The sequence below is a fragment of the Erpetoichthys calabaricus genome, chromosome 10, assembly GCF_900747795.2.
Source record: "Erpetoichthys calabaricus chromosome 10, fErpCal1.3, whole genome shotgun sequence".
Taxonomy (NCBI): Eukaryota; Metazoa; Chordata; class Cladistia; order Polypteriformes; family Polypteridae; genus Erpetoichthys; species Erpetoichthys calabaricus.
The window spans coordinates 32,306,795-32,320,576 of NC_041403.2; the positions used below are offsets into that span (position 1 = coordinate 32,306,795).

The window sequence follows — 13,782 nt, forward strand, 5'->3', positions numbered from 1 at the left end:
CGTTCACGGTTTGTTCCTGCCTCGCGCTGTATTCATTCTGTGGCTGGCGCGACACTGGAAGGATAGATGGATAGAATAACTAAACATTACGAAGATATTTCGATGTTCCTTAAAAGTTTTGAAGAATCGGCATTCTAAACTTACAGATGGCTTAACGTCTATTACAGAGCTGATTGTGTGGCGATTGGGTATTTGGAGAAAGAAAAGTAAGGACAGAAATTGGGGGTTAGTACGTTTGAAAAAGACAGCACTGCTGCAATAAAGCATTTCATCGAAGGTCGTGCATGGCGCAGCAACCATCTTGCGTAAGACATGAGCAATCACTACGCCACCATGTTCCCATGTTTAATAACATGCTTTAACTCATATCATCATGAAAATGATATCACGTATACCTCTCAGTATTTTAATTATTCAGAGAGCTGTAATATTACGAATGTAATGGATTCTGTGTCCTGTCGGAGGAAAAGCACGTAGTGATTAAGGCATATAGAGCACATACAAGATCAAATACACAACAAAGCATTTAACGTGCTACTTTAGTTACGATTGGATTTCAGAAACTAGTAAATTAAGCGATTTTAAGATGAAGTTTATGATGTTCTACTTTAATGACAAAATAAACTACGTGATTAAAGTGGATATTTCGAGATTAAAGTTGACATTTCGTGCTTTTTTCACAGTGTTCCTTTTTTTTTTCACTGTACCCTAATAAGCTTTCATATGACACTCAGACGGTGGGCTACGACTCGCCTTTTCACACCGACTTTGATATCTGACAACTTTTTTTTTTTATTTCGGGCACTGTGCGACTTTGTGAACTTGAGCTTTCGAGTTTCTCCAACACGCTCTGTCACTCAATCAACTTCCTTTTGTTGCTTATATAACTGTTTAAACCAACAAATAATACGTTTTTCTTTGCCTCCATTTGGTATTCCCTGAAATTCTTCTATTTTTCCTCATACTTTTGGCATTGCTTTTTCACAGAACGCTGAGCTTAAGGGTTATTTATATTGCTTTGCATATTCAAAGAGGCGTAATTCTGGGAGGAGTTGGGGCGGGACAGCAGGCGCGTGCACAAGCGTTACTTTTCACGCCGATCGGGATTTATGTAGCAGAAGAATGTGGATGTTTGCGTACGCACAGATTCCTGCAACTGGATTTTTCTGTGCGTAAGCACATTTCAGCTTTTGTGCTTACGTCATGTTATAGTGTGAATTCTACGCACGACGTTATGCATGAGGCCCCAGATCTGAAGCCAATAGTACAACATGAGATTCACAGCACAAATGTACAGCTCACAAATCTACAGAAATTGTACTATGCAATCATGCCAATGTGGACCAGAATCTTAACAGCATGTTTCCATCATCTTGTGGAATCCATCTCATGATGAATTGAGACTGTCCTGACAGTGAAAGGAGGCCCTATTCAGTACCAGTATATTGGTCCTAAGACTTTACTCAAGGAGTGTAGGTTTTTTTTTATGATTTTAAAAGGGAAGCAAATTTGATGGTGAACTGTTGAAAAGTTCAACATAAGTCAGACAGTGATTTAGAGATGGAACAGACACACAAACAGACAGACAGACATCACAACCAGTAATGACCAACTACTATTTAAGGATTCTTTTAATATGCAAATCTGTCAATAACCTGACACAGAAAATTTGACTTCATCGCAGTACTTTCGTCTCTACTGCTACATTTGAAGAAAGTAAAAAAAAAACAAAACAATATTTTAACATTACATTCTATATTACTTTAGATATTACTTTGTATTTGAGACAATTTTAAGGTTACATAAACTGAAACTGCACCCTGGAGTTCTATAGCCCATTGCTGCACTTCTGATACATTCAGATACGCTGTCATAAACTGTACTTACACAGGCCTTGATGGCCTGTTTGAAATAAGCAGCTTTATATCTATGGTCAGTGTGCCATTTGTAATTCAGTGAAAATGAAATTTTATTTGTCAATCATCTAGTCAGAACATTAATGAGACACAGAACAGTTCAACAGCCTAAAAATAATAACCCACAATTGAAACTCTAGCTAGGATAATGACATTAAGGATACTTGGAGTCAACTATTCCCAGTACAACATAGATGTAATATATTGCAACATTTTGCTCTGTGTTTGCCACAATTAGAAAGCCAATGACACAATACAAAAATAAAGCCCTGAGACATCCAGTGTTGCCACATTGTGACAGTTTGCATATTTTCAGAGCACAGAATACTGTAAAATCAGACAATGTTAAATATAAAATATTAATTTAAACAAATAGTATGTTTCGTAACATTTATTACTACCCCCTACACACACATACACGTCCCACCTTCCTGCCAGCACACCACACAAAGAAACACCTACTTAAATCTTAAGCAGACTCCTCTTCACTAGTTTACTTAGCTTCACCCGTTACAGCATTGTCAGTATATTTAATCTATATATATAATTCACTAAATCCATGGCAAGCAAGACGCAATCAAGATAGAGCCAACAATTCACTAAGCAGCCGACCATGGCACACGCACTACAGAGCCAACAATTCACGCGAGAGCAAAAGCATTTGCCAAGAATGTTTTCATTAATCAAGAACGAAAGTCGGAGGTTCGAAGAAGATCACATACCGTCGTAGTTCCGACCATAAACGATGCCGACTGGCGATCCGGCGGCGGTATTCCCATGACCCGGCCGGACAGCCATTACTCCCACTGGCATGCCTCCGCATAAAGTCAAACTTAAAATTGGTTCAGTCGTCATGCTTCTCAGAAACCTCATGCCAGCAAGAAGTCTCTGTAAAGGCACTAGACGGACTGTTCTCAGAATTCAACGCAATGTACTAGAGTGTAAAACAATCGCAGCTGCTACCTCACAAACTGTCCTTATTCCCCAGATTTCCCTGACCCCATCAGATTCAAATTTGCCTTTTACTTTTACACGCAATTTCCTGTTAGATTGGCCTTTGCAATGGCAACTAATAAGACGCAGAGACAAACTTTCAAAAAGATATGCCTGTATCTGCCAAAACCAGTTTTCAGTCACGGACAATTGTATGTTGCTCTCTCCAGAGTTCCATCTTTTCATTCAGTTACAGCACACAGGCGCGTGCGCGAGAGAGACACACACACACAGGCACGCAAGAGAGAGAGACACACACACACACATAGGCGCGCGAGAGAGAGAGAGACACACACACACAGGCGCGTGACAGAGAGACACACACATACAGGCGCGCGACAGAGAGAGACACACACACACACACACACAGGTGCGCAAGAGAGAGAGACACACACACAGGTGCACAAGAGAGAGAGAGAGAGACACACAGGCGTGCGAGAGAGAGACACACACACACAGGCGCGCGCGAGAGAGAGACACACACACACAGGCGCGCGAGAGAGAGAATCCCTGACCCCATCAGATTCAAATTTGCCTTTTACGTTTACACGCAGACAATTTCCTGTTAGATTGGCCTTTGCAATGACAATTAATAAGGCACAGGGACACACTTTCAAAACGATATGCCTGTATCTGCCAAACCCAGTTTTCAGTCATGGACAATTGTATGTTGCTCTCTCCAGAGTTCCATCTTTTCATTCACTCACAGTCGTATCCTCAAACCCACCCCATTTGGACAACTGTGTCTTTCAGGAAGTGTTCACCCATCAATACATAATTATGCGGCGTATGCTACGCCAAGGGTTGGCTAGTCTTATTAATTTCTAACCTGCAAGGATTACTTAATGACTCACTGGTTCTCTGATTGGCATTAACATCATTGATAATTTTTATCATAAGACGCTTGCATGATTAAAAATGACACCATCAAATAGATGGTGATTTTTTTTTTCCGGTATTCCTGTTTCCTTTCTCCTGCCTAAAATCTACTGAAGACATACTGCATTCATTTTGTGATATGGCCAGTTAAATCAGTAAACCTTTAAAAAGAAACTGGATACAGAAATAAATCACATTAAAACTTTAACTTAATTAGTTACAATAATTACAACTCATCAGACAAGTTGTAAAGTACTGAAAACAAAAGATGAAATTCTGCACTTTTAACTCTTAAATTTCATTGCAAATTTCAGTTACATATACACTGCAGAAATATTGTTGTAATAAACTTAACTGTAGAGTATGTATACCTAGACAAACAAATATGACTAGCTAAGCCATAGCCCCTGGACTTAGTCCAGCATCTGTCAAACTCTAATAAGGTAAGGCACATGATGAGATTTTTTTTTTTTAAATAAAATATCAAACATTTTTACATAATTGAATCAATAACATACTTTGAAACCCCAGATTTTTTTAATATGTTATCGCATACAGGTATGTTATATATTCAGTACACTATGTGTATATACGAACACCATTATACACATGCACAGATGTACACAAATATTGTATATGCATTAATTTACAACTTGAGAACAGACTGAGCTTAGGCCTTGAAATATGGTTTGTGTTTTTCCTTCCATGTTATTTTAAGCCTGATAGGTCCCCTTTGATTCTGACTTGCTACATCAAACTTTTAAGCTAACTAAGCTACAATGTTGAAATTAATGGCACATACTGCGTTTACTCTCATATACTTTTTTTTCCGGATCCACTTTGTTATTCTCTTGAAGGAAAACTTATATATGGGCTGGAAAATAATTTAAAAAAATAACTAATTAATTGCATAAATGTATGCAATTAATCTTGATTAATCACATCTAACATTAAAACATTTTCATTCATTAACATGAAGTTATAAAATGAATACATAAATCATGAAGTAAATACACACTGAATCACAAAAATAATTTAGAATCAACACAAAGGAATCAAAAAAATGGCGTGGTTTAAATTTTATTTTTAAACTGGCATACACTTAAACAATGACCTTAAACCTGAACTTAAGTAAGTACAAACTGAATTTGAATGCCTTCCCGAAAGGCATGTTGAAAAAAAGGCAATAAGAAAACAAGGCCAATGTATTAATTATCAAATTGGCTTCATACCAGTGGATCTTGCATCACCCCAGTCCCAAAGGTATCACGTCCTAGTGAGGTGAACGACTTCCGGCCTGTCGCTCTGACGTCACATGTGATGAAGACCATGGAGCGGCTGCTGCTTCACCACCTGAGGCCACAGGTATGCCACTCCCTCGACTCTCTGCAGTTCACATACCAGGAGAAGGTGGAAGTGGAGGATGCCATCATCTATATGCTACACCGATCACTCTCCCACTTGGACAGAGGCAGTGGTGCTGTAAGAATTATGTTTCTAGACATCTTTAGCGCCCTCAACACCATCCAACCTCTGCTCCTTAGGGACAAGCTGACAGAGATGGGAGTAGATTCATACCTGGTGGCATAGATCGTGGACTATCTTACGAACAGACCTCAGTATGTGCGTTTCGGGAACTGCAGGTCTGACATTGTGGTCAGCAACACAGGAGCGCCGCAGGAGACTGTACTTTCTCCGGTCCTGTTCAGCCTATATACATCGGACTTCCAATACAACTCGGAGACCTGCCACGTGCAAAAGTTCACTGACGACACTGCTATCGTGGGCTGCATCAGAAGTGGGCAGGAGGAGGAGTATAGGAACCTCATCAAGGACTTTGTTAAATGGTGCGACTCAAGCCACCTACAACTGAACACCAGCAAAACCAAGGAGCTGGTGGTGGATTTTAGGAGGCCCAGACCCCTCCTGGACCCCATGATCATCAGAAGTGACTGTGTGCAGAGGGTAGCGACCTATAAATACCTGGGAGTGCAGCTGGATGATAAATTGGACTGGACTGCCAATACTGATGCTCTGCGCAAGAGAGGACAGAGCCGGCTATACTTCCTTAGAAGACTGGCATCCTTCAACATCTGCAATAAGATGCTGCAGATGTTCTATCAGACGGTTGTGGTGAGTGCCCTCTTCTACGCAGTGGTGTGCTGGGGTGGCAGCATAAAGAAGAAGGATGCCTCACCCCTGGACAAACTGGTGAGGAAGGCAGGCTCTATTGTAGGCATGGAGCTGGACAGTTTGACATCCGTGGCAGAGCGACAGGCGCTCAGCAGGCTCCTAGCAATTATGGAGAATCCACTGCATCCACTGAACAGGATCATCTCCAGACAGAGGAGCAGCTTCAGCGACAGACTGCTGTCACTGTCCTGCTCCACTGACAGACTGAGGAGATCGTTCCTCCCCCAAAATATGCGACTCTTCAATTCCACCCGGGGGGGTAAACGTTAACATTATTCAATGTTATTGTCCGTTTTTTACCTGCATTTTTATTACTCTTTAATTTAATATTGTTTTCTTGTATCAGTATGCTGCTGCTGGAGTATGTGAATTTCCCCTTGGGATTAATAAAGTATCTATCTATCTATCTGTCTATCTATCATATGAGACACAGACGTGTCAAAGTAAAGAAACAACTGAAACGACTGTTGACTTTGATACACTGCTAAAGGTTGATGTAACTGAAAGACAAGCATCTCATAAATGGGCATAAATTAAAACTTGTGTTAAAACTCCACAAATACTATCCTTAATTGTTCATCACAATCAATGATTAAAAATTATACTCTACACAAGTACTGTGTCTGCAATTGGCAATCTCCAAGCTGCTTTTCTTGTCCATTTCCTGCCCCTTTGAACAGTTTAAAACATGTTAAAACAGTTTAAAAGAGATTTAATGCTTTTGTGGTTGGTAATATCATGGTGTGCCTTGGGATTTATTGGGTTACAAAAACATGCCACAACAAAAAAACAGTTGAAAAATGTTGCTCTCCCTACACCTTTGCTCCTAGCATGCCAAAAAGGATATCTGTAACTGTTGTCTTGCTTAAAAACCGACACTGTGCGTTACTTGGATGGTTATGTTGGGTTCTTTGCATAAATTAGCACAGATACTGCAAACTTGAAACATGGGTAGGGATAATCATTACACTTCCATTTCATGGAATTTTGTCATTATATTAGTGCAATCATCACTATAAGCTACCTGACAAACTGGTGAGTTATATATAGAGGTACTACTGACTTATTTTGGTTTTAGTGCCACTTAAAGAAAACTTAATTAGCATTTATGTGATATGACAGTGAATCGATCTTCTTACAGAAACATGAAAAAAAAAAAAAAAAAGTGTCATTTTCACTTTTGCACCAGGACTGCCATAATCCCCACTTTCCTGCACCTATGTCAGTATGTATAAATTAAGAAAATGAACACCAGTGCTACATATTGACATGTGGCACCCTGTCGTGAATGAAGTACGAAATTTTAAACCTTTAAATTAAAATTTTATTTCATACCTTTTTTAAAGATAGTATATAAATACGGTACTAGAGGGGTATGTAATTTTTCAGGTACAGTAATCCCTCACTTATCGCGGGAGATAGGTTCCAAGGCCGACCGTGATAACTGAATTTCCGCGAAGTAGGGACACCATATTTATTTAATTATTTAACGTGTATTTGGACGTTTTTAAACCCTCCCTGTATTGTTTACAACCCACCCTTTACTCTATTAATAACAGCGACAACTGCTAAGCAATATGAAATGGGTAGATAAGTTTACACTTACTGTAGAGTGAAGTACATGTAGCTATATATGACGTGATGATGGTGATGAATATGCAGCGCAGTAAAAATGATGACTATGAAGGTGATAATCCCCTGAATGCAGTAGCAAGAGCACGTTAATGCTGAATGAGTGAGATGAGACTTCCTGGTTAATGCAGCACTCCGTCGCTGAGCCAATCAGCAGCACACAGGAACTTAACTGCGTGTTCTGACTGGGTAGCTTCTCAGCCATCCGCCAATAGCATCTCTTGTATGAAATCAACTGGGCAAACCAACTGAGGAAGCAAATACAGTAATCCCTCGCTATATCACGCTTCGCCTTTCGCGGCTTCACTCCATCGCAGATTTTATATGTAAACATATTTAAATATATATCGCGGATTTTTTGCTGGTTCGCGGATTTCTGCGGACAATGGGTCTTTTAATTTCTGGTACATGCTTCCTCAGTTGGTTTGCCCAGTTGATTTTATACAAGGGACGCTATTGGCAGATGGCTGAGAAGCTACCCAACTTACTTTTCTCTCTCTCTCTTGTGCTGACTTTCTCTGATCCTGACGTAGGGGGATTGAGCAGGGGGGCTGTTTGCACACCTAGACAATACGGACGCTCGTCTAAAAATGCTGAAAGATTATCTTCACTTTGCTACCTTCTGTGCAGCTGCTTCCTGAAGCGACATGCTGCACGGTGCTTCGCATACTTAAAAGCTCGAAGGGCACGTATTGATTTTTGATTGAAAAACAAACTCTGTCTCGTCTCTCTCTATCTCACTCTCTCTCTTTCTCTGCTCCTGACAGAGGGGGTGTGAGCTGCCGCCTTCAACAGCTTTGTGCCGCGGTGCTTCGCATACTTAAAAGCCAAACAGCCCTATTGATTTGTTTGCTTTTCTCTAACTCTCTGACAGTCACTGCTCCTGACGCACACTCCTTTGAAGAGGAAGATATGTTTGCAATCTTTTAATTGTGAGACAGAACTGTCATCTCTGTCTTGTCATGGAGCACAGTTTAAACTTTTGAAAAAGAGACAAATGTTTGTTTGCAGTGTTTGAATAACGTTCCTGTCTCTCTACAACCTCCTGTGTTTCTGCGCAAATCTGTGACCCAAGCATGACAATATAAAAATAACCATATAAACATATGGTTTCTACTTCGCGGATTTTCTTATTTCGCGGGTGGCTCTGGAACGCAACCCCCGCGATGGAGGAGGGATTACTGTACCAGAAGTAAAAAGACCCATTGTCCGCAGAAACTCACGAAGCAGCGAAAAATCCGCGTTATATATTTAGATATGCTTACATATAAAATCCGCGAAGTCATGAATCCGCGAAAAGTGAACCGCGAAGTAGCGAGGGATTACTGTACACAGTTTTTTGTATTATTGTTTCATAATGTAAAAAAAATGACATGAAAATTCTGCCCTGACCAAAGCACTGCCTGAGGCATTTGCCTCATTGACGGCCCTGGAAGCGACAAAAATGTTTCAAAGTTAATAAAGGGACAGAGAAGTAATTTTACTGTATTTTTTCACAAAAAAACACATAATTTGAACTAAACTGTACATAAGGTATGTACAGTGTGTCAAAGTTGAGATAAAGTGTCAAAAAGGTTTTGATAACAATAAAGAACCCCATAGAGTTTTAAACCAATCACTAACTGATGCTTGAAAAAAATTTTGCAGAACTGCTAACTTAAGACCCACCTGGTACACACATATATATATATATATATATATATATATATATATATATATATATATATATATATATATATATATATGTATATTTATATCTTCTTTATTTGACTGGCTGCTCCCGTTAGGGGTTGCCACAGTGGATCATCTTCTTCCATATCTTTCTGTCCTCTGCATCTTGCTCTGTTACATCCATGCGTATCCTCTCTCACCACATCCACAAACCTTCTCTTAGGCTTTCCTCTTTTTCTCTTGCCTGGCAGCTCTATCCTTAGCATCCTTCTCCCAATATGCTCAGCATCTCTCCTCTGCGCATGTCCAAACCAATGCAATCTCGCCTCTCTGACTTTGTCTCCCAACCATCCAACTTGTGCTGACCCTCTAATGTACTCATTTCTAATCCTATCCATCCTTGTCACACCCAATGCAAATCTTAGCATCTTTAACTCTGCTACCTCTAGGTTCTGTCTCTTGCTTTCTGGTCAGTGCCACTGTCTCCAACCCATATAACATAGCTGGTCTCACTACCATCCTGTAGACCTTCCCTTTCACTCTTGCTGATACCCGTCAGTCACAAATTACCCCTGACACTCTTCTCCACCCATTCCACCCTGCCTGCACTCTCTTTTTCACCTCTCTTCCACATTCCCCATTACTCTGAACTGTTGATCCCAAGTATTTAAACTCATCCACCATCGCCAACTCTACTCCATGCATCCTCACCATTCCACTGACCTCCCTCTCATTTACACACATGTATTCTGTCTTGTTCCTACTGACCTTCATTCCTCTCCTCTCCAGAGCACATCTCCACCCCTCCAGGGTCTCCTCAACCTGCTCCCTACTATCACTACTGATTACAATGTCATCAGCAAACATTATACTTATATATAGATATAGATAAAGTTATACACACTCACACATTAGGTTTGAGAATGTTAGGGTATAAAAGAAATACCAGAAAACAAAACAAGTTCTATTTTTCAGCATAACCATTTGTTATAACATTAACAATTCTTTTCTATGTCACTCAATAAACATGTGCATTCTTGTCAGTGTAACTGCTCTATTGCAGCTGACACCTTCATCAATGGCATAAGATATTCCATGGATATAGCCCTTCAGATTAAAGAACAGGTGGTAGTCACAAAATGGCTAGGTCTGCAGAACAGGTTAGATGTGGCATCTCTTGAAAATCACAGATTTGCAAAGGCACACTTTGAACCTGTGCTGTGTAACACAGAGAAATTGTCATAATGCAAAAAAGTACAAATAACAGCTTTCTCACAACTTTTCCTTAAATGATTGTCACAAACGCCATGGAAAATCAACCAAATACTGATCAGTTTTTTCACATTTTATCAGAAGGAACTACACCATCATACGTAAATAATTGTGTCCATTAATCTTTGGTGCTTGAGAGAATCACTTTGCGTCCATTACTTTATCTGTTGTTTGGATGCTAGGTCACAGTCACACAGTATATCCAAGTCTCACCCCAAGTTATGAAATGCCTTTTTTCCTCTCTCTGAATTCCTCAGATCATGGTGCTCCATGGAATATTGGATGTTATAATGCTTCACCTCAGAAGTCAACATTTTGGGCACTCAAGATGTACAAGCCCTTATTCATGTTAATGTCCATGAAGATTAGATTCACCTGACTCATAACTAGTACCTATAAGTGTATTCTATCATTTTCAACTGCCATAATATCATTCTGTACCCATTCTGCTGATTCTGTCATACTGTACATTGACGAGGAAAGAATGGATTTCCCAAGAAATGCTGTTCAGTAACATTAGAAATTTAATAATAGCATAATATTTGATTTTAAAAAGTTACGGAAATTCAAACAAAACTATAGAAAAAACAAGGTACTGTATATTAAACAGGTGGAATGTTGAGTGCCAGGTATTTATAAATAACAATCAGTATAACAATCATAACGTTCAACGGAAATCAACAACAAAGAATCATTTAAACTACAGTACAATTTGAACTGAGATAAAAAAAAAGTTATTCTTGTATGCAATTTATAAATTAGGAGGAAACAAATCCTGTACATATAACAAAGTCTAAATTAAGGCACATGTCAAGAGTGTAATTTCTGAAATGTGTAACAATAGTTTTTGATGTGTAAGTAGTCCAAGCTTTCTATAGAAGCAAAGCTAAAATTATTAATCTGTATAAAATGAATTTTAAGATTATTAAGCAAAGTGCAAACTCGTTAACCAGCGCTGTGACATAAAAATGTAGTTAGCCTATCAAAAAACAATGTAAAAAAACAAATTGTTTTAGCAGCAAAATTAAGCAAGCTTTATTGGTTTATGACAAGTAAATTACCTAAAATACAAATATTTATATTTCTTACTTAAAATTTGACATGAAACTACATGAATTTCTATCATAAAAATAATACATTGTAAAACTAGGAATATTGAACGAAGCATAAACATGCTTCCACAGATTCAAAGTTAAATACCAAACAAGTAAACCTAACAAAATGACATTTTTTAATTTGTATAAATGACTGCAAATCTTGTAATTCCAGTTAAGTGGGATGGTTTATCTTACATTAAAACATGTCAAGTCTTTAAGACACAGAGTTCAAACAGCTGGTTCTCTTCAAAAGATTTAACAATCCAAGCATGATTTTCCTGTCCAGTAATTTTTTATAATCCCACACACAACTATTAAGAATATTGGAGAGGAACAGGGCACAAAACATCCCAAGATGGTACAATTTAAAATACAAATTGTGTGAGGAGCATTGTAACATAAGAAAACATTAACTACCTAATAATGAGGTAAAGAAAATACCACACAGAGCTGAATTATTACAATTTTTCAAACTAAGTTACAGATATACTTGTTCATTACATACAAACTAAAAAAAAGTAAAATGTAAAAAAAACTTATGAAATATATTTCCAAGTATTAGTTTCACTGGAATTTCAAAGGGTGTGTTTATGATGGATGACAAATATTACACAGCCGTATCAGCTACTCAAGGAGCAACTCCTACAAAACCCTGAAGAGTTATTTACTCAGGCGAGTTGTTTCATCCAAACATTGACCTTGCTCTTAAACAAAAAGCAGTGAACCTCCAAAAAAGTTATATATTTAGCAAAAGGCAAACTACTGTAAAAGCATTGTGGATTACAAATGAAACACAATACGATGAGCTGTCAAAGTACCGTAAACCTTAACAATGTGCAGTCATTGCTTATCTTATACTAAGGCTATTAAAACCACTTCAGTTTTAAAACAAAATGTCAGATTTCAGCTACTCTGTAAATACCTACCACACTGAGATTGACGGGAGTGTTTGGCATTGGTACTGGATAGCTGTACAATGATTTTAACATATCACTCAAGTCATTTTCCTGTAAGAGTGAAAAAATACAGATGTAAAATAAAAATGATTTATGGAGGAAAAAAAAACTTAAAAGTAAACTCAGCTGAGAAACAGCACTTTATAATTAATATAAAAATATTATTCCACTTAAACCTGCACAGATAATGCTGTTGCAACATTGCTTTAATGAAAATATATTGTTAAATTATAATGTGTGTTAAAAGCTTTCAGCAGTTTCTCGCAAAGTGTTGACATACACACAAAATACACACACAATTCTCTATTTAAGGTGAATTACACAAAACTGAGGGTTAAAATTACTAAGCGTACAGTTGTATATACAGTAATGGGATTACATTTGATACTGTAAAAGCCATAAGTTCCATTAGTTGCTGTTTATAAAGACTTCACTTTTTAAGAATCATTTGAAACTATAAAATGTCATAATTAAGAAAGGCTGCATTTTGGTTGTTGGATATTGACAATTTGTCTTTTGTAGAAACAAAGAAATAGATAATACCATTGAAGTTAGAGATCATTAGCGGGTGATCATTACTCAGAAACCAACATAATGTATTTTGAAGTGATTTAATAGATATTGTTAGGCAAAATATATACACTTTATGAGCATGTGCAGACACAATTAGTTAGAGATTTCTGTGTATAACATCTAGCAAATCCTTGAAAATGTCTGAAACTATTTTAAATAATAGGATAGTGCTAACCAGTTAAAAAAGCCTCAGAATCTAGAATTTCTCACTTAACACCCCTCAACACAAATAAAATGGTGAATGTCGATTACAGCTAGAGATGCAAGTCAGAACCAAAAATCCAAATTAAACTGCTGATTATTTACTCTTTGTAAATAATGCTGTTATCATAATAATAATAATAATAAATTTTATTTATAATATTTCCTATACTGATTTTCTGAACCTACTTAGTTTATTACAGGGCTTCAGTGTAGCAGAAATCTATCCTAGAATCACTAGACACAAGACAAAAACTTCCCTAGTCATTGGATTTCGTCACTCATACATTGAAACACTGTTAGATGTTCATATTACAAAATTTAATTTAAATTTCAAAGAGTAATTGTACATACACATATTATATATATATATATATATATATATATATATATATATAT

The 13,782-nt window shown here is 37.7% G+C and overlaps 1 protein-coding gene across 2 annotated transcripts in view; it reads right to left on the reverse strand.

Moving 5' to 3' along the window:
• dennd1b (DENN/MADD domain containing 1B) overlaps positions 1–13,782 on the reverse strand; it is a 385,932-nt gene that overhangs the window by 160,353 nt on the left and 211,797 nt on the right. For both annotated transcript variants that reach the window (XM_028811040.2, XM_028811041.2), the window contains exon 7: positions 12,580–12,660. In XM_028811040.2, coding sequence (XP_028666873.1) covers positions 12,580–12,660 — 81 coding nt within the window. The remainder of the gene's footprint in view (positions 1–12,579; positions 12,661–13,782) is intronic.